The sequence below is a fragment of the Marmota marmota genome, unplaced genomic scaffold, assembly GCF_001458135.2.
Source record: "Marmota marmota marmota unplaced genomic scaffold, marMar, whole genome shotgun sequence".
NCBI classification, from domain to species: Eukaryota; Metazoa; Chordata; class Mammalia; order Rodentia; family Sciuridae; genus Marmota; species Marmota marmota.
The window spans coordinates 22,169,164-22,192,606 of record NW_025999842.1 but is presented as its reverse complement, the minus strand read 5'-3'; the positions used below and the strand labels follow the sequence as shown (position 1 = coordinate 22,192,606).

The 23,443-nt window shown below is 30.6% G+C and overlaps 1 protein-coding gene across 3 annotated transcripts in view; it reads right to left on the bottom strand.

Annotated features, from left to right (window-relative positions):
• Positions 1-5,860: 5,860 nt before the first annotated feature.
• The window catches only part of Grik2 (glutamate ionotropic receptor kainate type subunit 2), a 664,662-nt gene continuing 647,079 nt past the window's right edge, over positions 5,861-23,443 (bottom strand). Inside the window, exons 15-17 of one of the 3 annotated variants that reach the window (XM_015499664.2) lie at positions 19,102-19,352; positions 8,699-8,833; positions 6,323-6,388 (exon numbers count right to left, since the gene is read on the bottom strand). In XM_015499664.2, coding sequence (XP_015355150.1) covers positions 8,714-8,833; positions 19,102-19,352 — 371 coding nt within the window. In that variant the 3' untranslated portion in view covers positions 6,323-6,388; positions 8,699-8,713. Of the gene's footprint in view, positions 6,389-8,698; positions 8,834-10,348; positions 10,436-19,101; positions 19,353-23,443 lie in introns of all 3 variants that reach the window. The other 2 variants (XM_015499670.2, XM_015499657.2) reach the window with 2 other exon arrangements.

Genomic DNA, 23,443 nt, shown 5'->3' with positions numbered 1-23,443 from the left:
GAGGGGCCAACAGAACAAGGTATGTGTTCCCAAGCTGGAGTAAGAGAGCAGAAATACCAGTGAAGACAGAGATTGCAATTGGTCTCCCCATACCTGTTTTCATACTTAACTTAGTAACAGAGCCCCTGACTTTTAGCTGGCCTACCACTGCCTAAGTGAATATCTACATTTCTCAGTTTACCTTATAGCTAAGTGGGCACATGACTAATTTGTCACCAGTGGAATGCACAATTTGTGAGAGAAAAAGAGTCTTGCTCTTTTTCTTCTTTTTATAGTCTTTCCATTTTATATAGATGTGGATACACAATCGGAAGCTATGGCAGCACTCTTAAATCCTAAAGTGACTTTAAATTAGAAGCTGAGATACAAAGTTAATGGTTAAAAAAACACATTTAAATATTATAGACAGAAAATAAGTTCAGTGTATTTTTTTATTTAGCCTTGAGAATTTTGATCAACCTGAGGGGAATTTAAAATTTTAGTGCATTAATTTGATTAGATTTTAAATTCTACAAGTTAACCTTAAGGTTAACTATATTGAAATTGATAATGTTACAAGTCTCTGAAAGTATAATATTACGGAAATCTCTAGTTGCAGTGTAGGAAAACAGTGATTATCCTTTGTAAAGAGGCAGAGACTTATTTGTTTAAAATCTCTTTTAAATTAGGCTCATATTAGGGGCTGGGGATGTGGCTCAAGCGGTAGCGCACTCGCCTGCCATGCGTGTGGCCCGGGTTCAATCCTCAGCACCACATACAAATAAAGATGTTGTGTCTGCCGAGAACTGAAAAATAAATATTAAAAAAAAATTCTCTCTCTCTCTCTCTCTCTCTCTCTCTCTCTCTCTCTCCCCTTTCTAAAAAAAATAAAATAAAATAAAAATAAATTAGGCTCATATTAAATGTGAAGGCAAGATATAGTGTAAAGCAATACATTAAAGAGGATTCTTAAGGGAGTTCACTAAGAGAGTAATGGTTAGTAATATAATAAAAAGCATAAAATAAGGAGGACCTATTGAACATAGTTTGGAAATAACAGATATCTGCATTTGTTTACCCACTTTCATTTCTTGAAGCTTGCTCTCTACCAAATCAAAGCAAACTTCTAGGGATTATTTTTATTAATTTTTAAAAATTATTTTTTTTAATTGGCACATAAAGTCTACACTTTTTAAATAAAATTTTGTACATATTTTTAATAGTGATAAGCTGGGAGTCTCTAGGCTGGAAAATGCCAGATTCAGTTGAAAAGACTGTTTTAAACTTAAAATAAAGCAAGTGATCAATTAGTCATTCTGAAAGCAGAATACAGAGATCCCAACCTCTGTTACCTGACAGCTACTGGAATACTGGCAATCAGGGTCTTGAGCTATAGAGAAGAAATAAAATATTCTCAGGAGAATCTAACAGTCTTAGGAGGAAATCTGCAAAGACAGGGACATATTGATAGATTACAGAATAACAGGTCACCTAAATTAAGCTAGGACAATTTTAAATTAGGTAAGTATTCTCTTCCCAACTGGTCATACACAGAGAGACTCTAAATCTGATTTTAGTTGCTCTGAACTAGTTTACTAAGATTTAACAAGCAAACATCTGAACAAAATCTCTAATATGGAAGATAGAAATCCAAATGAACAAACAGAAAAAAAGCAACAGGGAAGAAAAGGTCTTTTCAGGAAGAAGTGAATGTCTAAGAAATGAGACAAGATACCACAGTCATTAATCAACACCTCATAGAAATTAAAACACCTTGGCAGAAATGAAAAGCTCAGTATAGCATCCAGAAGACAGAGGGAACTCAAATGAGAAGAGAGCAATGATGAATTTAGACTCAAAAGTTCATGGATTCCAATGTCAAAAAAGAGGAAAGAAAGAAAGAAGGGAAGAAAGAAAAAAAACTGAGAAAAGAAGGAAGGTGGGTATAGTCAAAGTAGTAGTTCAAATGTTTTCCTGCAGCTGAGGGACAGCAGGTGATAACCTGAAAAACTCAGAAAGAACCTTGGACAATAAAGGATGGTAGAGACATGCCTGTGACTGAAATAATTCAGGATGCTAAAGAGAGAGAATATCAAACAATTTAAGAGAGAGTTTGCAAAAATCAAAAGATCATATACAAAAACCCAGGGAACTATAAGAAAAAGAAAATTAAAATGGAGGGTGAAATAGTAGAATTTCTTTAGATTTATCTGGGAAAACAATTCAGCTTAGAATTCTATAGGTAGGAAAACAACTATTGATGAAGATTTTTTAAAAAGCAGCATGAAACATGAAGTATCTACAAAAAAAAAATTAACTTCTCAAGCACTCTTCTCTAGAAGTAACCAAAAGTACATAATGAATCAAAATTAGAGAGGATACATGTTAGAGAAAACAAGATTCTTCACACCCCACGGGAAAATTGAACCCCCAGAAAGCAAAAGAAGAGAGGGATCTTGAGATAATAATTCCTCTGCAGGTACAGAGAGCGACCCTTTAGCTCATATTGGAACACAGTGACTCAAATTCTAGACACAGAGCTGTCATTAACCAAAATCCTCAATGTCAGTGTCATTCTGTCTTAAACCTGAAGACAAATTCTCCAGGTAAGCTTGGCCCATTGCTCTTCATACTTCACTTGAGTATTTTGCACACTAATGAAATTCTTGGACTTTTCACACTCTGTTCTTTAAAACAGATGGATACTCTTTTGTCTCTTGTGAAAATTTACACTGATTAAATTTACATCTGAGAGTTGGACAAGAGCCTCCATAAGCCTAGACTCAGAATATATACAACAGCCCACCCCCTCCAAAGTACAAGTTTTGTTCCACACTCCAGTCAGGTGCCTTGATCTGCTGCACATATACATTGTATATACTCTTCTGAATATATAGTATATTTCATAACCAACAGATATTAAAAGGTATCTTGGGGTTAAAATACTTTGAAATCATTAGTACTCAGCACATGCACTCATTCAACAATAGCAATGTGTAATTTGTATTTAAAATAAATATGTATAGATGCAAATATACATGACTGAATTTTCCAATGTTTAAAACACTGCAATCAATAAAATATCCATATCCATTTTATGCATCTATTAAATAGAATCTCCTTAGTGTTCCCTTAGTAGTTAGAGTTATTCATAGAAAGTATGGATATATCCACCTGTGCATTTATATAATTGGTGTTCTCATAGTAGTTCCAGTTAATTAGATGTGTTGTTTATGAATATAAATCTTTGTCATTTGCACCCTGGTTAGGATTATATAGTTGTGGTATATGTGTCTCCATTCATTACCTCAAGTCACAGGTTATGCTGTTGACTAGAACAAATACTCTCTTCCTCACTTTGCAATTTGCATACCATTCTTGAAAATAATGTTTACTCCAACACACTGCCTTCCCAGAGAGGAGACTTTTTTTTATTGTTCGAAATTTATTTTGAAAGTAATATTTCATTACAATTAAGATTATCTCATGTATGTATCAGTACCTAATGTAGGAAAATATCTATTTTGACCATATTATAGACACCTTTTAGGAAATTGAATAAAAAAATTATCCATTCTCTATAATCTGTATTACCTATAGAGTTAAAATGCAGCAAGTTATTAATAATTTTTGAAATTTACTAACTTAATAGAGAGTAAAATATCAAATTTTATTGAAAATACAAATCATCATTTTCTGACTACTTAAAAACTAAAGATGTGTACCTCCTGTCTACTCACTAAGATTGTTTAATATAATAAGAAATTGAAATTTTAAAATGCTTTAAATTCAAATTAGAATGTGATTGATGAAAAGGTTAACATTATCCAAAACTCAAACAATTTTTGTTAAATATGTTATTTGAGGTTTTTTTACCAAGTAACTAACCAATAAGAGGTTTTAGAAATGATTTTTGAAATTCTCTGAAATTATATCTTAGAACAAAATTATCACTGAAATATAAACTTTAATTTAAAATAATCATAACACCAAAAAATTTTTAAAGCACTTGGGTTTTTAATTTTTAACTTAATTTAGATATTAGGCAATTTGATTATGTGACAATTTAGACTGAAGAAATGCTTCACAGAGATTTTGTTCATTTATTTTCTGTCAGGGGCTCTAAATGTAAGGTTCATTTAAAATTAAGTCAATTAATTAATCAGCAATATAAATAAAATTTTATGGATTGTGTTATCAAAAATAATAGAAAATAAATTATGATTAATGATTAAAACGATTCTACTAGTGTATTAAAATCTAAACTTCATCACAATTATTAATATTGAATCTAAATATTCCTTTCCCTTTGTTGAATTCCACTGGACTATTAATACACAAGAAACTCTTAAATTGGATATGAGCTAAACTTCAAATACCAGTGATCACTGTACAATCTTGTACAACCCAATGAACATAGTATCCACACACAGAAAGGGTCAGATTATGACTGTTATCTCCAGAATCACTATTTTTTCTCCTTTTAACTACCCTAAGCCTAAAGACTACATTACATCACAGTCCAGGTTTTCCTAAGTCTGAGTAGCTCCTTCTCCAAGCTTTCTTCTTGTCTTCAGGTGTTGGGAAGTGGCCATGTTTGATGACCTAGAAGGATTCAGAATGCGTACTTCTCTTAACACAAAGAGTATATGGTGCACATACTTATACATGCAAGAGAAAAATGAAAGTCAAAGCTGAAAGTAAAATGGACATAATTTTAATGTTTTTTTTTTTTTAATTTTGTGCATTGGATTCAAACAGCAAACTGTGTGCACTCAACTGTTATCACAATGTTGTCAAGAGGTCTGTGTCTTTTACCATTTTACACACAATTGTTCATTACAGCATGTTGTCAGTCTCATGGAAACCAGGGGTGTGGCATGGTAAGCAGTGGTGGTAGTGCACCTAGCTTTTATATTATCTAACTTGAAAATATTTCTCTTCTATGATTCCTTTTTCTTGATAAAAATAGTTTTCACCAAACGTTGGTGGTGCACACGCACTACCATTCATGCTTGACATCACACCCCTGACAGGAACACATGTTCTTATTTTGTTGATAAAAAGTATTACAAAAATTTCCATACAAAAACTATTTTCATAGAAATCTTGCATTTCCACAAATAAACCTGAACATTTTTTTGAAAAAAAACTGCTCAAGAATTTTGTTCATTTAACATTGTGACTGTATTGTTAAATGCAGTCCACTTCAAAGTTCTTTGCACATACTTTTCTGTAGATGACAAGTCCCCTTTCTCTTATCATCAAGATCTGCCCAGACTCCATCAAGTTCATTTCTAACAGGAACAAGGGTTTGGATTGACATATCTTAATGTTAGCATGAAAGCTTCTGCCTTCACATAACCAATCAATATTGAGCCCTCCTTTACAAGTTCAGACAAAGATTGCAAAACATCATCCTTTCGACTCAGAAACAATGAACCAACTGTTGCATTTTTATTTCTGGTGTGGGGTTAGGGAAAGGGTATCAGGAGAATAAGTAGGGATCTGGTAGAGTTGCATGTTAAATCTCTTGTCTTGGTGAACTTAAGAAAAAAAAACATTATTGCCTTCATAATTGATATTTCTATCTCAATCAGCAACACAGACTATCAGAAAAAGAAAAAGAAAGAAAGAAAAACAATTGATGAAGATCTGCTTTATATTCCACTTTCCATGGAATTCAGATGTGTTTTGCATTACATTTTTTTCACATCCTATAAACACATGTTGTTTATTCAGACAATAATACTGAGTAGTGGGGGCTAGTAACATAATCACTTCTATTATCTGGCTGCTCAGAAGACTGTACTGTTTCTTGTTACACTACAGTTTTTGCTGATTCCAAATATTTTTATTCTTAAAGACTTTTTTCTACTGGTTACCCTGTTGGGCATTGACATTCCATCTCCTGGCAACAGATGGGCTTCAAAAGAACCTGTAATTGCTCACTGGACTGCATTTGAAACCAGCCACAAAATGCGCATGTAACATTCACTCAGAAGAAGGGAGGAACCCATGATAAACAGTGTAACCCCGTGTAACTTGGTTGATCCATGATGCTTGTAAATCAAGTCTGATCATTGTAACTGCTTAGATCACAGAGTCTCTAGTTCATAGACACAGCGGCATGAGGTAACTCATTTTATTTTGCACAGGTTGCATATTTCCACAGGAAACATTCTCGCTAAATTGCTTGGAAAAAAAGACGACAGTTTGTGCTTGGGTGTTTGGCCTCCCAGCTTTATGCCATGGTTTCTTTACCTGGCAACCTTCTGTCGTTAAATGTGTGCATGTTGATAACTTCTTCTGTTTTCACAATAACTGGGGCCTGTGGCTTGTGTTTTAGACGACGCTGGCACTTCAGGGACATCCTCAGTTCTTCTACCATAGCACTACAGAAGGATCTCTACAGAAAAACACAGAATATTTGAATATTACAAAACAGACAAATTGTAAATTTCCAGAAACAATATTAAAATCCATCTCAATAGACTTGCCAATTTAGCAGACTCAAAGGTTTGAAATTTTTCATTATAAAAGTTATAACAAATTTTTACAGTGTTAAGATACAACATATTATAATTAAAATATGCCATCAAAGTGGGCTAGTTTATATCCACCTGATACAGAAATGAACTCTCAGCTAGTAATGTATATAATTCATATCTATTGAAAAAGATTTTCTGATGACATATGTAAAATTGATCAGTATAAAATAAAAATCTACCTTAAAATTTAAATTCAAACATACATAAATCTGCACCAGAAATCCATTCTTGACAGTTAAAAAGTAAACAATATAGAAGAAATGTACTACTTTTCAGATCACAAGATGAAATATGCAAATTTTCTGTAAACATTGACTCTTCATTATGCATCTCAAAACAACAGAAATAGCACTCACACAGACAAAGCTATGAAAATAATTTCTAGTATTTAATTACATTTTTGTGACTTTACCTATAAAATATCAATGGTGATTAGAAACAAATGTGATTTAATTATGAAATGACAAATTGTAACGTGTTAAACATCTATGAATAAATACTATCTTTGTTTTGTCATGAACAACTTGACAACTGAGAGCTGAAAATAATTCATCCCATGAGAAATAAAAATTACCCAATTTTTTTTCTTAATTCCCATCTTATTTGTAAAAGATTTTCTATATATTCTGTATATCTGGGGATCATTATCACAGCTCCTCAGAATTCCATTATAGAGTTGTATACATGAAACAAAATTTGGTTAGTTTCTTTCTCCACTTGATTGAGATATTTATGTGTTAGTTACACTCAAATCAGATAAACCAACTGCAGCATATCATAGTTGAAACTCAAATTAGGCTCTTTTTGTACAAGAACCAAAAAATCTAGACAACAACCAAACATTGACAAGTACAAAAACAGTTACAGAACTGTAAAAAAGTGATATGAAAACATGATGAAATAAACCTAATCAAAAATGCATGTGAAGACCTGTTTGTTGCATTAGGTATTTCTACCTTGCTGTTTCTTAATTTAGACTACTTCTAAGAGATATAGAATAAAAATTTTTAGCACACATATGTCTGATGTTCTTAAAAATTAATTTGCATGAATGGTCTTTTGTGACACTTTAAACAATACATTAGTTAGGCCTGTACATGACAGAGACAGTAAATCAGAGGTAAGTGACTTCCTGTCATTCACACCATCTTCTGCAGTGTATCCAAGTTATGAGATTTTTGACACCTTTTTATTCATCTGTGTCTATATCCTCATTTTTCTCTGATAAGTTCCTTAAATAACTTACTTACTGGCCTTCCTAAGTATGTGTTTACTATATTCCATCTGTAAAGGCTCACAGTTGCCAGGATAATCTACATATTTAACCATAAATTCTTAACAACATTTTCTCCTGTAAGAAACAGGTCAAATCATATCTCCCATTGTGACTTCTCTGATTCAGCCCTCTCCCCATTTTCCCATCTTCCCTTGCCCCAACTTCTCCCTTTCGCTGTCTACACAGCCTTCTCTATTTGTACCACCACAACTTTTCTCCTTTGCTTCTTCTTGCTCTGTTATCCTGTTGAGGTTTTTCATTTTTATATAACTACCACTTTATCCCTTAGCTCAGGACATGACTCAGATATTAGTTTATCTAGGAAGCCCTTTCCACAGGCTGATTATTTTCACTCAATTTAGTTCTATTCTCCAGTATTTTGTACTCATTTTTATGCTTTTCTATCAGGCCTCTAGGTCTCCTATGCATCATTCACGCTGAACTGTAAGGAGCAGAGAACAATTTCTTATGGCACTGCTTGTACACACATGTGTTCTTTAAGTGCTGATCGAATTAACAATAGCAATCTAATTAATTATTAACAACAATAAGTACACATGGCCCTAATATTTTAACTCTTATTTAACAGTTTTTCTGATTTATTTGCTTAAAACTTTTTCACATTTAGAAGCTTAACGAAACCAAATGTAAAACTTTGGCATTTGTTAAATAACATAAAATTAGTAAAAATGTTAATTTATTATCACTGAAAATGGGTGATGATTAAATGTTATCCATAATTTACCATTAATTATAGCCACTAACATTCATTATTTATTATTTGTTAAAATAAACAGTTCTGAAATTCATGAATTATACATCTATTAAAGGACTTCTATGGCACCTGCCAGCCAATGTATGGACACAGTGTTTCTCATTGCTTAATACCTACTATTAGATGTATTTATTAAGAACATGATGATAATGATGATGAAGATGATGATGATGACAACACTGCAGAAATGGAAAAATCTGACTCCAAAAGGGGGAGAAATACATAGTCTTGAGGTAACTTAGTCTTGGCTCTCTGTTGAAACATTTAACAGAAGAATGGATTAGATAATGTGACAGGCTCAGACCTTGATCCTATTACCCTTAAAATGTTGTAGGACGTGAAATACAGAATTGTTTGAATTAAGATTTTTGTTCAAATGCACCAAATTCCCCCAACACTGACTAATTTGTATCACCTTCTTTTGGCAGTCTCAATTTTCAGGCACTTTGATTACATTGGTTTCAAAGCAGAAAAGGCGGAAATATTATTTTTTTTGTCTGTACTAAAGAAGTAGACTAAGCAACCAATTTTCTTAGGAACTAATCTTATAAGTGTCATATACATGCAACTAAAAATGACTCAATTTTATTTCTAGTAAATTCAATAATTGGTACCCTATGCTTACCTTAGAATATAAATTAAGACATAAAACTATTTTAAGTAATTTCATGTAATATCAGATTTTAAGACTAATATAAAATGTAGGCAAAACCTGTTCCAATCTAAGATCAGAATAGTTTATCTTTTATACTTTTAAATTATCTTAAGTAATTATAGTTACCAATTTAGAAACAATCTAAAACTTATAAACCTGTAACCCACCTTTATCATTTTAGACTTCATTTATTTTACAAAGCCATTAGAAAGTGAAAATTTTAGTGAAGCAACCTTTAATCAACCAATGGTCTTGATTGTATAATGTCAAAATATCAACTTTATTAATCTTCTCTCTAAATAAGCTGAATTTTGCCAGTTCCTTTTTGATCTATCAGTATAAGATTACCTGAAAAAATAGTTTTTCTTTAGGTTACAAATAAAATTACTGTGAAAAGCTAGGTTCTTATCTCATTGAGAGATTATTTCAAATCCATCATGAAACTTTGACATCCTTTCAATTTCAGAAAGATTTTGGAATCAACAGAACAAATCAAAGGCATTTAATGATATCATAAAGTATGACTTAGTTGTTTTTAACTAGGGTATACATCTTATTTTGTTTAGTTTTGGTTTGGTTTTTGTTACAGTTCTGTAATATAAATTCCATATCTTGATCTGTGTATATATCTAAAATTGAAATCACATAGTTTTGTGAAATATCCTTATTGTATGCTGTCAGAAAGTTACTATAACGTTTACATAAAGCTTTAACTTGTTATCATTCAATAGAAACAGATTTTTCTACTTCCCAAGAGTGTTTAGAATTTTTAAGTTTTTTTAATTGAACTATGAAATAGGCTTTACAAAAATCATGTGCACTTTACCTGAGTTTCCCAAGTTGTCATAAAGAATTAGTAGGAGGAAAGAATGAGAGAAATAAATGAAGCAAGGAAGGAGTGAAGGAGACAGGGAGGAAGAAATAAGTGTAGAGAAGGAAGTACCAGAGGGAAAACTACTTTGCCTATAAATCACTTCTTCTCGGGGTGGAAACCCATGCATTGTGTCCTTACATAAGGGAAGTCCCTTAGAGTGAAAACAGCAATGAAAATGTTTCTCCACATTAATGTAATAGACTACAAAAAGAAAAAAGAAAGGCACAAGGATACTAACCATTATTAAAAACCTCTTTTAGTAAGTTTCAAAAGTTTACTAAACAGTGTCTGGATGATATGGTGGCACTAACCAAATAGAAGATTCCTGAAAATGAAAATTTAAATCTTTGAGCTGTTAGCATGTATAATTGCATTAAAATAAGTAAAATTCTTTACAAAATTTACTAGATCGAATGAAGCAAACTATATTTACATTTCTCATTCTTCAATAATAAATGCCTAGAAATTTTTAAAAGTATAAAACTGGTTAATTTACATTGATTTTAAAGCCCTAACTTGTATTTTGAGTATAATAAAAACACACATAAATAGTCCACTGATACATGTGCACTTAAGTGGTTTCACAAAACACCATTGTTGGTATTTCAGAATAACTTAACTTTCCAATTTATAGATATATGAAAACATGATGTGATAGCTTTTGGAAAACAGATATTTTAAACATTAGAATTCTAGATATAACCACACTCCACATTGAACACTGTCATAAAATTTATTATTAAGTTAAAACCAGACCGCAGAAAAATTACAAGTTTGATATTTTTAACTCTTAAGCTCATCATTCTCATGTTAAATTAATGTATTTGCTTATCACCTAAACAAATAATCATAAAGTATATTTACTATCAAGTCTTTATTAGTGTTTGTTTTTAAGAATGAAACTATTTTATGTGTCTTGCTATCCTATTTCTTGAGAGAATTAACTAAATCATTCAGAATGATTCACAACCATTTTTTCATATAGTTATTTTTTGAATCCCTGTGAAAATATCTTTGATCTGCTGTATCAGGTTTTGTAATTAATCTAATAACATATACCAGCATATGACAACCAAACTGTTCCATTTTGTGGTTTTCATTTAAAATTTTTTAACCAGTTATGGATAATCCATACATTCTTGACACTTTCCACTTAATTTCTGTCCCTATAAGCCATTTGCTGTAGAAACATGAATTGTATGCAGTGGATGCGAATCAAAATAGTTACTGTCATCCATTACAGAAAATTATATCATATTAAATAATAACTAAATAAATAACTAAAAGGCAATAAAATGTATAGAATATTTCATATAGTATTTATATGAATATCAGTGTATTAAATCAGAAAACAAATATCATTTAATGTGACCCATTAAATTTTTCCTTTTGATTTATACTATTTTTAACCGGTAACCTTTTAAAGTTATCAAACAACTAATGCTGTATATCAGAAGTCTGAATTGACCTAAGGCTATATGAAGCAAAGAGAGATGATAAATGAATTGTCAAAACACTCATGTTCAAAAATATATAGCAACTTTGATCTTGATATTCAGTTTTATTGTAGCTATGATTTTGAAAAAGTTATGCTATTTACATAAGACTTACAGAGTCAGAAGGGACTTTATGTGTAAGGTTTGTAGAGACCCTATTGCTTAATCAATGTAATTTTATAATAAGAAAAACTAAAACTTAAATATTTAAGTTGTACCTATAAGCACACAGCTAACATCAAAGTTAAGACAAGAACCTTAATCTCTTAACATTCATTATATGAATGCTTTATTATATGAGGCAGCCTCATTAATGATGATTTCATTCTTAGTTGATATTTTTGCTTGGATTCTTTTCCTATTAAGTGTTAAATTATTTGCATACTAAATTATATAGCAAACAGAAAAAATACAGAAAAATGAAATGCATATTTTTCTGAGTAAATCAAATGACAAAGCATGTTATGTTTTAGCCTGGATTATTTTACAATGATAAACATAGCCAAAGATTAAAATATTATAAGAAGCCTTGACTTAAGAAAAGTTACCCAATATCTTCATATCATATTTGCAAATACAGTGAGACTAGGAAAAATAAATCTTCATTAGACATTTTCACACTTCCCTATTTTAGCTAGAAAAATCAATAAATAAGGTCTGGCTAGATCCAAAACAGCTTTAGTTAATACACCAGTGAAATAAATTAATTTATTTTTTAAACTAATACATAAAAATTGTATATATTAATGGGTAATGTGATTAATTGATACACATATATCATGGGATGTTTAAGACAGTTAAACACATCTCCTCAAACATTTCTCATTTTTTTATAATGAAAACATTCAAAATCCTTTCTTCTAGCTTTTTGAGATGTACAGCACTGCCATTGTTTTTCCTAATTATCCTATTATAAAATAGCATACCAGAATATTTTACTCATGTTTTTAATTTAATACGCAATGATCAACCTCTCCTCTCCCCATTTTCCCTCTGACTCTTTGCAGGCTCTGATAACCACCATTCCATGCTCAGGTTCTAAGAAAACAAGCTTTTTATATTCCACATACAAGTGAGATCATATGGTACTTGCCTTTCTGTGGTCTGCTTATTTTACTTAAAAATGAAATCAAGTTCCACCTTTGCTGTCAAAAATGATAGGATTTCACATCTTAATTCCTAATGCACTTCCATTATAGGTTCATAATCCGATTTATTTAATTTTTAGAAAGTAAAGAAAGGCTAAATCAATTTTAAACTTGATTAAAACAAGGTTGAATTGTGCTTTCATGTATTTCTAATTCTAAAACTATTTATTTATAGTTTGGAAAATGAAATAATTAGACAGTGCCTATGATCTAAGGCTGCAATCTGTTTATTTTATTGAAACTCCTAATCTATAGATTGTCTCAGTGCAACTTCAAGGGAAAATAAACAATAAAAAATAGTTGAATAATCACCTTCATTGTGTATAGTATGTGATAATTTAAAGTGTTAGACTAAGCATCATTGACCTTGAGTAACATATTTGACCTTTGAGACACTATCCTCCTCTGCACAATATAGGTAATGACATTTTCATGGCTCTTTGGATAGTTTTGTACTCAAGTGACATCGACATGCATGTCAAAAAGCCTAAAGTCGGGCTGGGGCTGTCGCTCAGTGGTAAAGTGCTTGACTCTCATGTGTGAGGCACTGAGTTTGATCCTCAGAACCACATAAAAATAAATAAAAATATTGTGTGTCAATCTATAACTAAAAAGGAAAAAAAAATAAACAAAAAACCTAAAGTAATTTATAAAAAAATATGATAGCAATATTGTCATTTGTCAAGCTACAATCTCAGTTTTAGAACATCACTTGCAGGGATATATAAAGACTGCATCATCATAAATAGTTGACTTGAAAATCCTTTAGCTGAAAGTGGATTAGTGAGTTAAATACATACAGAAATATTATTTCCAAGTATCTCATATTTACATATAAAGACATTTTAAAAAACCATCTAGTTGGTCTTTATACAGATCATTAAAGGAAATTGAAAGACACTGTGCCTCAGACAAAGTGACATAAAAACAATACTAATGGGAATATTGGTCCAAGTTTATTTGCAATATATAACTTTTAAAGAACAACACATTATATAGTTAAATATTCTTATATTAAAAATCAACTTAAAGCTTTTAATTTCTGAAAATTTAAATGCATTTAAAATTTCTTGCATCAAATTTAATTAATGAAAAGTGCAGATATTTTGCATTGTGTAAATAGACATCACTGAGAAAAACATAAACAATCAAACAAAATCTTTATTGATCATTTATAACACAGTTTGAATTACTGTAACTTATTCAATAAATGGGTTCTTTAAAAAGAACTGTTTCTGTAAACACTAATTCTTCAACATACAGAAAGCAATTTGTATATAGGAACTTGTTTTAATTCTTTGGCTTCTATAAAATACAAATTCAGGGAACTTTGAAATGCATTTTCCTAATGGACAATTTTTCACTAAGGATCCATCGTCTTGCAAGTTTTAACTAAACCACTCTGATTTTCTCCTATCACTCCATACACTGAAAAGTTTCATTTATTTGTGTTTCTACTCCTCTGATTTATAGTAAGTAATCTTCTACATATGTTATTCAACTACAAACAAAAACATTCTGGGTGCCCTACAAAAACTTGTTTTGGACTGTCAATACCAGAAAAATATCATTTTTTGGAGATTATCTTGGATAAGGTTCTCCAGAGATCTACAATAACAACAACTTTATTGACTGAAACCAACTATGTCCTAAGAAACAACTATCACTCATAGATATAATACTGTACACTTCAACCATCTTAGAAAGATAGTAGAACAAATATACGTGCTCAAGATATCTGTCTTACCAGCTCACTATCAAAGCAACTATTTATTTATTTTATTTCTCAGATTATTCACTGTATTTATTGTAAATAAATATGATAAAATAGTAAATATTTGGGGCACTTTTTGAAGATGTTTTTGTGTCAGAGGACTCAATAACTCATGGCCAAGACATTCAATAAAAACAATTAAATTCATTTTGTTAAGTAGGGAATACAGTATGTTTGTATGTATATCAGGCTAAAATGTATCTACATATATGTTAATAGTCTAGCTGAAAGTCAACATAAGACATAGTTGTGGATATTTTTTAAAACAGGACATTAATTATGTAAGAATGAGAAATTTTAAACATAAATTAATGAACCATAATTAAGTTACAAATAATTTTATAAAGATAAAAAAATATTACAATATACTTACAAAGCTAGTATATTACCATAAGTACCATAGAAAACTGTTTTGTTAAGCAGCTTGTTTCAACTATAAGTATCATAAGGACATAATGAGACCTATTCAACAAATCTATACAACTAAAATGTACTGATCATTGTGTGAGGTATAGGACTAGTTCTTGGATTGTTTACTCCAATTAAATTGTTACAATCTTACAGAGCAACACATTTACAATCAAGGAAAAGTTAATACCAAAATAAAATTATATAAAATGTACATGTTGATTGGTTACTTTTAAAAATATATTCAGACAAGAAAAACTTGAGCATTCCTCCAAATAGTCCAATTGGAAAAAATCAGAAAAATATTTATTTATTTTAAAAATGTGAATAAATAAAAATCAATGTATCGTTGATGCTTTAATATTTGCATCAAAATTAAAGTCGATATTATACAAATTATTGTATACCATCTATGGTTATCTGAAAGCAATGCAATTCATGTTTGTTTATTTTTATACTCTATATATTTCCATTTTAGTCTCTGTTTTCATTTTTACATTGATTCATTTTAATATAATGTGGTGTTTTTCTTTTTGTGGTGCTAGGGATTGAACTAAAATGATACTTTTATATACTAGCCTTAATTATCAGCTTGGAATTATGAGAAAAGGTATGGTTATCAAGAATTGTTTTTAATAATATTTTACAAAATAAAAGTCATATAAGATATTTTATTTCCATCTTTAAACAATAAAAGTTATTAATCTAATTTCATCATCATCATTACCATTAAATGTAAGACTGATATGTAAATATATTACATATTCATAAATTTGATTCATAAAGTTCATATTCAACTATGCTGTCTATACATTATATATGATACACTATTCAGATAGAGACAGGGAAGTTGATTTTTTTTTTAATACTGAAATGCTATAGATCAAAACAAAAGGAAAGAAATTTAGTAAGGAGAAATGTGATGAGAATGCAATTTGAGCCATAACTGTGACTAGTACATTCTTGTTTACATTCAATGTGCAAAGAAATTCATTGCAGATTTGTCTCTTAATAACTATTTATTGAATAAATAAGTAATTTCCCAACTGTTTACCTTGTTTTTAATTCTAAAAATTTTAGGTTAAAACACCCATTATGGCAAATTTAAGTAAATTGTGAATTGCTATATGGATTCATGAATATTTATGATAAAAACCAGGAATATGTTATAGCTAATTTTAATAAATTAAGTAAAGTGTTAAATATCTGTTAGGCTGGATTATAAAGCCTAACAGATTTCAAGAAAAAATGAAGAATTAAGCTCTTGAACACAATTCATCACAATAAATAGAATGAGTCACCTCCAATAAATCAATAATCACTTAATGTACTAAAATTTTCTCTATGATATACTTTTAAAATATCTTACTGGAATCAATTTCATCATGAACTTAAATGATTGATAGAACTATGCCAAGATCTTTGAGATACAAAGAAAAGAACAAAGTTCTTGTCCAAAAGGAAATAACAGTTTACCAGGGAGAAAAGTGCCTCAAGCAGAAACAATAAAGCTAAACTCGGTAGTATGGTTAGAAATAATAAAGATGTGCATAGGATTTACAGAGAAAGATATCTACACATAATTCCAGAAATTATTTAAAATGAGAAAAATAGCTTCCCAACATTTCAACAGGGGATGAATGTTGGATGATGATTGGACCTGAAATCAGCCAAGCAAAAACATGAAATGTACAGGCCACATTGTTTTCATTGCAACAGAAATTAAAAACCCACCTCCATCTTGTAGATACAAGCCATGCCTTATACCCAAACCCATCAAAACTATCGATTAGGGAACAGGTCTGGACAATTTAATGCCTAACCTAAAATGATTGGTGGGAATTTGCAAGGTAGAAAACTGGACAAGGTTTGTTCTAATGAAAATGCAAAATATGATCTTGTAAATTAAAAAAAAAAATAGTGCAATTAGAAGAAATATACACACTGGAGAAGTGAAAGATGAAACTACAACAGAAGCCAGGGAAGGATCTGAATCATCACCAGTGCTGAGGTAGAAAATCTGGATTTCCCTAGGGGAGTTATGCGGCGGCTCTGTGCAAGCATGGGCTGTGAGACTGCAGTACCCAGTCTGTGCTGAATAAGAACTACTGTTCACATCCTTCCCAGTATAATGATACTGCCCCATCTGTCTCAGGTTTTTTTTTTTAAAAAAAAAAAAAAAAAAAAACATTAATTTCCTTTTCCTAATTTTTAGAAAGTCATATATGTCCACAGAATATCAAAAATTCCGCTTGGCATCTGAAAAATTCAACTGAATTAATTATATATAATAACAATAAAGGGAGTTTATTTTCAAAATTAAATCACTTTTCTCTTTGTTTTTGTTTTCAAAAGAACTTTTTTTTTCTTTTTTAGTGTTGTTTTGGAAAACAACTTAGGTATATCAAATGAACAAGACACCTAGAGATAAGGACAATAGAATAACACATATGTCCAGATTTAATTTGTCTATTTTATTTTAATATTAAGTTATAACTTAAAGAAAATAATTACATATGAATGATTTGAAGTTCCAATTAGAAAACCCAAGTTCCTTCTATAATTTTGTTCATATTTTAAGCATTAAATAACCAAATATCACATTTATTCACAAATTATAATGACAAGAATAAGTGATGAGTTAATTTTTTTTTTTGGTTAGTCTTTGGATTTAATTTTAAAACTCATTTTTATACCAGAGAAAGGTTCATAATAAAAAAAAAAAAAACTGTATTTAGTCATTATTAGTCACACAGGTACAAAAAATATTTGATTTTTCAAATCAGGAGAAATAGTCATTCTTAATGTTGTTGAGGGAAAATTCCATGATTTTACGAAATTTTCAAGGTTCATAATTGGCTACTTTAGTCACAGGAAGAATGAGCTTATAAAATATTCATTTATTAAAAACATTATTTGTAAGTTTCAAGAACTGTAGTCAAATAAATATGTGAAAACCGTATCCAAATTCCTGATTTCAGAAAGGGGACAGTTGTCATAACAATAAGCAAAAGAAAGATAGTTTCAACTATGTTTTCAAGATCAGTTTTAAAGGTATTAGTATTTCAAAGAATTTTAACAGGATATATTTCCCTTGTATTACGGTATGACATTATTTTTAAATACCACTTTTCGTTCTTTGTATTTACCAATAAATGTTCATTAACCTTTCAAAAATTAAAGAGACCATAACTTTACTCTAATATAGATGCTGAACTGAAGACCTAAAAGTTGTTGAATTTTATTAAAAACACAAAGATGTTCATTTGCAAAAGGCTCTATACACAAAGTGCTGGAAGACTTAAAAATATTAGTTATTTCAGGTCCAGAGCTATAACCATACATACAAAAAGTCACCTGGAGTGATTTTTCAAATATTCTCTGTCATATTTACAATTATAGAACTAGAAATAAAAACTGTAAATTAGGTCACAAACTTCTCAAGAATAGAATACAAAAGCATTTATACAAATGACTAAATATATTTAAATGAAAAGAAAAAAAATAGTCTCAATATATTTGAGATTATACATATATTCTTATAAAGACTCTGACACAAGTCAGGAAAAAGACTCGTTAATAATAATATATTAATAATAATATTAATATATTAAGTGGAAAAAAAGAAACCATGATATTTCCAAATATTCATTAATACAGGAAAGTTAGTTAAAATGTCTACAATGCAAGCTAAGGTTTTTTAACTATAAATTTATTTTGTTAACTATGTCCAAATAAAATTTCACATCTCTGTCTCAAAACTCTTAACTAGTATTATACCTTTTTATCTTCAGAGTGCTTTTTTTAATAATACAATTTATAATTTTCATTAACTGTAACCTTCTATTAATCTAACTGCAATGAACTTTGAGCAACAAAATTTGCCCTTCATTCAGATTCTAAAAATATGGGAATAGCTATTTGTTCTGAAGTTGACTATAATTAAATATATTACAATGAAATTAAATTTTGTGAGGGTGATCATGAGTCTTTTTGTGAAATATTTTATATTTCACAAAATGCAATTTTTATATGATAAATGACATAGACAATTAACAGCCACAGTTCTAAGCACTACCCTTGGTTGCAAAGATCAAAAAGTTTTTCATTTGTGTTTTATTATAACAAAAATAAGTGTTTTAAATTGCAAAAATGTGACATTTACCTTTTCCAATTGAGCGTTTTTTTTGGATTTGTATAAAAACTCTCCCACTGCCACAAAAACTGAGAGCACCAAGCCGGCTGCCAGAACAATGAAGATGCCACCAATATTTTGAACCCCTAGGGCACTGGCCTCTTTGCTTTCTTCCTCTGGGCAACCATTGCCCCTCCACCACTTCTCCTTCATCATATGCAGCTTGCCTTCTTCTTGCAGCTGAAGAATTGCTATGGTGATTTTATCTCTGTATGGAGAACCTAAGAAAGGAGAGGACATGTTAACCATTCAAGGAACACAGAATTCCATAACTAAAGGTTAGCAAGATGAGAGGAAAGCAGACATTTTTCCAAATGCTTGAGTGTGCATATATTCATTTTCAGTAGAGAAAATCAACGGGAAAAGATAATAGAAGTTTAATAAGATAAATAAAACAGAAAGCCTTTCTAGATTTTGCAGGATACATGAATTTTGCTAAGAAATTTCTCCACTTTATAAGCTGACAGCACATAGCATTGGAAAATAAATCAAACAGTAAGAAAGAATTCACAAAAGGAAAAGGTAGAGTACAAAGAGTTTAGTTCACATCTAAGAATGGTTCTACAGTGAAGTCAGAGCACTGTTAAGTCAATAATTTTATTTTTAGTAAGGTAGGGAAATTATTTTTCTCAATATGAAATTAAATAGTTAAAGGTAGTAGTGATGAACAAACCGTATTCAATCATTCAATATTTTGCAGATAATGGGCATACAGTTTTATTTGCTACTTGATGTGAATTTAAAAAGTCACAGGTTATATAGAATTGGATTATTTGTAATTCATTATGGAAATGTAATTCATAATTCATAGACTCTCTGACTTGATATTGTAAAGTATTTTTGATTGTTTGTCATTTTGTGCTTTGGAGAAAAATGTTCTTTTCAGTGGAGGCAATGTGGCGCACGTCTGTAATCCCAGTGACTCCAGAAGCAGAGGCTGAGGCTGAAGTACGAGGTCTCCCTCAGCAAGTGAGACTCTTAGCAATTTAGTGAGATTCTGTCTCAAAATAAAAAATTTAAAAGGACTGGGGATGCAGCTCAGTGGTAAGCATATCTGGATTCAATTCTGAGTGTAAAAATTTTTTTTCATTTAGAATTCTGCTTTTAAAGGTATATGTTAATCTGCATTAGCAATTACTTGGTAAATATTATTTGACTAATTGAATGCTTAGAAGCAGAAAAAAAAAAAAAAACATTGAACTGCATGCATCTTTCAAAATCTGACCCAAGAAATTGGACTTATTGCATGCATTCTCCCATCCAGAAATAGCCTGCTTCTAAAGTGTAATTTTCTTTGCTAGAACACTATACTTCACATTCCATTTTTTTTAGCACAAATTCACCCACCATGTTTTTCTGCTTATAGAAAAATACTAAACATTTCAGCTTTTATTCAATGCTGCCTGTGATTATATGTGTAAATATATCTACATTCATAGATCTTTCTTTGCAAGATGAGGTAAAGTAAAAGCAAAGAAGAATTGTAACATGTATGTGTGTTGAAAATGTTGAGGTAGTGAAGATCTTTCAAACACAACTGGTGAGCTATTTCTTTAACACAATACTTTACTCAAAAGAGTAGAAAAGCCTATGGTTTCTATAAAACTTTTTTCATGGTTTTTCTTTTAAAAGGCTATTATTCATCTTTGTAATTGGAACTGTCTCTGAAATTTTTATTATGGAATAAATTCCAAGTATAATAAAGGAATTCCTGTTCCCAGTTTCCTTCCTATGCTCTTTTTCAAATACTACTCAAATTCCAATGCTCAGTGGGAATTCTGCCTACCGCCCCCATACACTCTTCAAATTTTAGTGTATTACTCCATTCTACTTTCTACTTGGAACAGTTAGGTACTGGACAATTAATTTAAGTAATCTATTGTTATTATTAATTACCTGTCTAAATGGAACCTGTTTTTCTATATTACATGCTCTTTGGAGAAGATATTGATTGGTTTATACAACCACCCATCCATTCATCCATCTCTCTGAATTCTCATAGACTTTAGACAAATGTTTGCATCTTCTGCAGAGCATAAAATTTGATTAAGGACATTGTAAAGAATGTGGCACATGCCTATAATCCCAGCGGCTCTGGAGGCTAAAGCAGGAGGATTGTGAGTTCAAAGCCAGCCTCAGCAATGGAGAGGCACTAAGCAATGAGACCCTATCTCTAAGTAAAATACCAAATAGGGCTGGGGATGTGGCTCAATTGTTGAGTGCTCCTGAGTTCAATCCCCGGTACCAAAAATAAAAGAAAGAATGAAAGAGTAACAATCTATGATTTGGGTCTGTTTGAAATGTAATAAAACACCATGGAACTCATCTTTTTTTTTTTTTAACCTTTATTTTGCTCATTTATTTATTGTTTTTAAATGTGGTGCTGAGGATCGAACCCAGTGCCTCACATGTGCTAGGGAAGTGCTCTACCACTGAGCCACAACCCCAGCCCCTAGAACCCATCTTTTTTTGACTATCCATTTTCATTAATCCACCATATCTAGCTTAGCACTAGCTCAAAGGTCACTCTTACTCTGAATAACCATTCTTATTAATGTTTTTTCCCTATAAAATAAATATTAATTGAAAGGCGAGGAAATTTCCCTTTTAAGCACAATGGTAGTTTATCAATTGTGATTTTCATTTAAAGCATAGCATCTAAAACAAACATTTTTCTGACAGTATTTCTGAAAATGGCCATACCTGGCTAACACAAGATGTAGTTTCTCTTCTGGAAATATAATCATAAGCAAGATTTAAGGGGATTGTTACTTGAAAAGGGACTTTCAAATACAGAACACTCTTAATCCAGCTAAATACTTTGGGCCAGCTTATTTCTCATCCTGAGTAGTTTTGACAGAATATTAGTTTTTGTTTGTTTGTTTGTTTTGTTTTGTTTTTCCAATTCACCATACCCACAGAACTGTACTGGAATGTTTGTTCTGATATAGTCAAACACAACATTCTCCACTATAATTTCAAGAACAAAACTAGACACAGATTTACAAAAACAAACTACTTCTTAGCAAATGATGGGCCTTTCTTGTTTCCTTGTCAGCTGAGCTTCCTATTTCCAATTTCCAATTCAATAGTGAAAGGTAGTGGTGACAAACAAACTGTATCCAATCATTCAATATTTTGCAGATAATGGGCATACAGTTTTATTTGCTACTTGATGTGAATTTAAAAAGGCACAGGTTGTATAGAATTGGATTACTTGAATTGGGTTACTTGCGAATACAAAAAATTCCCATTGGTAGAAAATCTTAATACACTCGTTCTCCTGAGCACAGTAATGTTTAATTGATATTTTGTTTTAATCAAACTTATAAAGTTACTACAATTTATTTTGAGGTTTTAATAGGATGAAATAATATATGGATATAATCAGTAACTGCAAATCACTGATGTTTTACATATTATTATTTCATTAATTTAGTTTAAGTTTTTTTTTTTTTTAATGGAACAGTATTTCAACAAAGAATTGCTACTGCTTTGATATAGAATTTGAAGCTCATTGGGAAGTATTTCTACACAGACAAATGTGGACTGAAATTTCATCCAGTTGTGAAATATCAAGGACATATTGAGATCAAAGAATAAAGAGTATCTTTCATTCTCCTGTGACATGAACAGCCATGTGCTTAGTTCTAATGAAGTGAAGAGTCATTAGTTAGCTAGATAGTCCCAATTCCAGCCTCAATTCATATACTGACCAGCAAGGAACTGATGGAATTGGGTTAAACAGAGAAGCTGAAGATTTATATTTTCAGGTCACCTGCAAGGAAGAGATGCATTTTTTTCAAGAGTTCTCTGTTTCATTTGGGAAAAAAAAATACCTGAGGAAATTATAAAGTTGTCTATTATAACTCACAAATATGCTTACAAACTTACAACTAAAAATAATTAGTCAAATGCTTAAGAAGTAGACAACCATAAATTAAGGAAATCAGTAAATGAATGAAGCAACATAGACAAAACTATTGAAAAATCTGCAACATCTGCAGTTGACAGACAACCTTCATTTCCAGTTTTATTGAAACTCTGTGGAATTTCCACAGTGACCATTCATTTTCAGTTTTTATAAAGTCATATAAAATATTTTGTGTAAAACTATCTACACTTAAGTAGATATTCAAAATAAGTCAAACACTTCCTAAAGCTGAATTTAGCCTTTGCATCTTTATTATGTAACATTGGTTCTTTGGTTCTTTTTATATTTTTTCCCCTCATTTGACTTTCTTTGGTTATTTCATCATATTCTCCATATTTACAGTAAGGGAACATTGGTTTTAAAATTATCTTTTTAGAA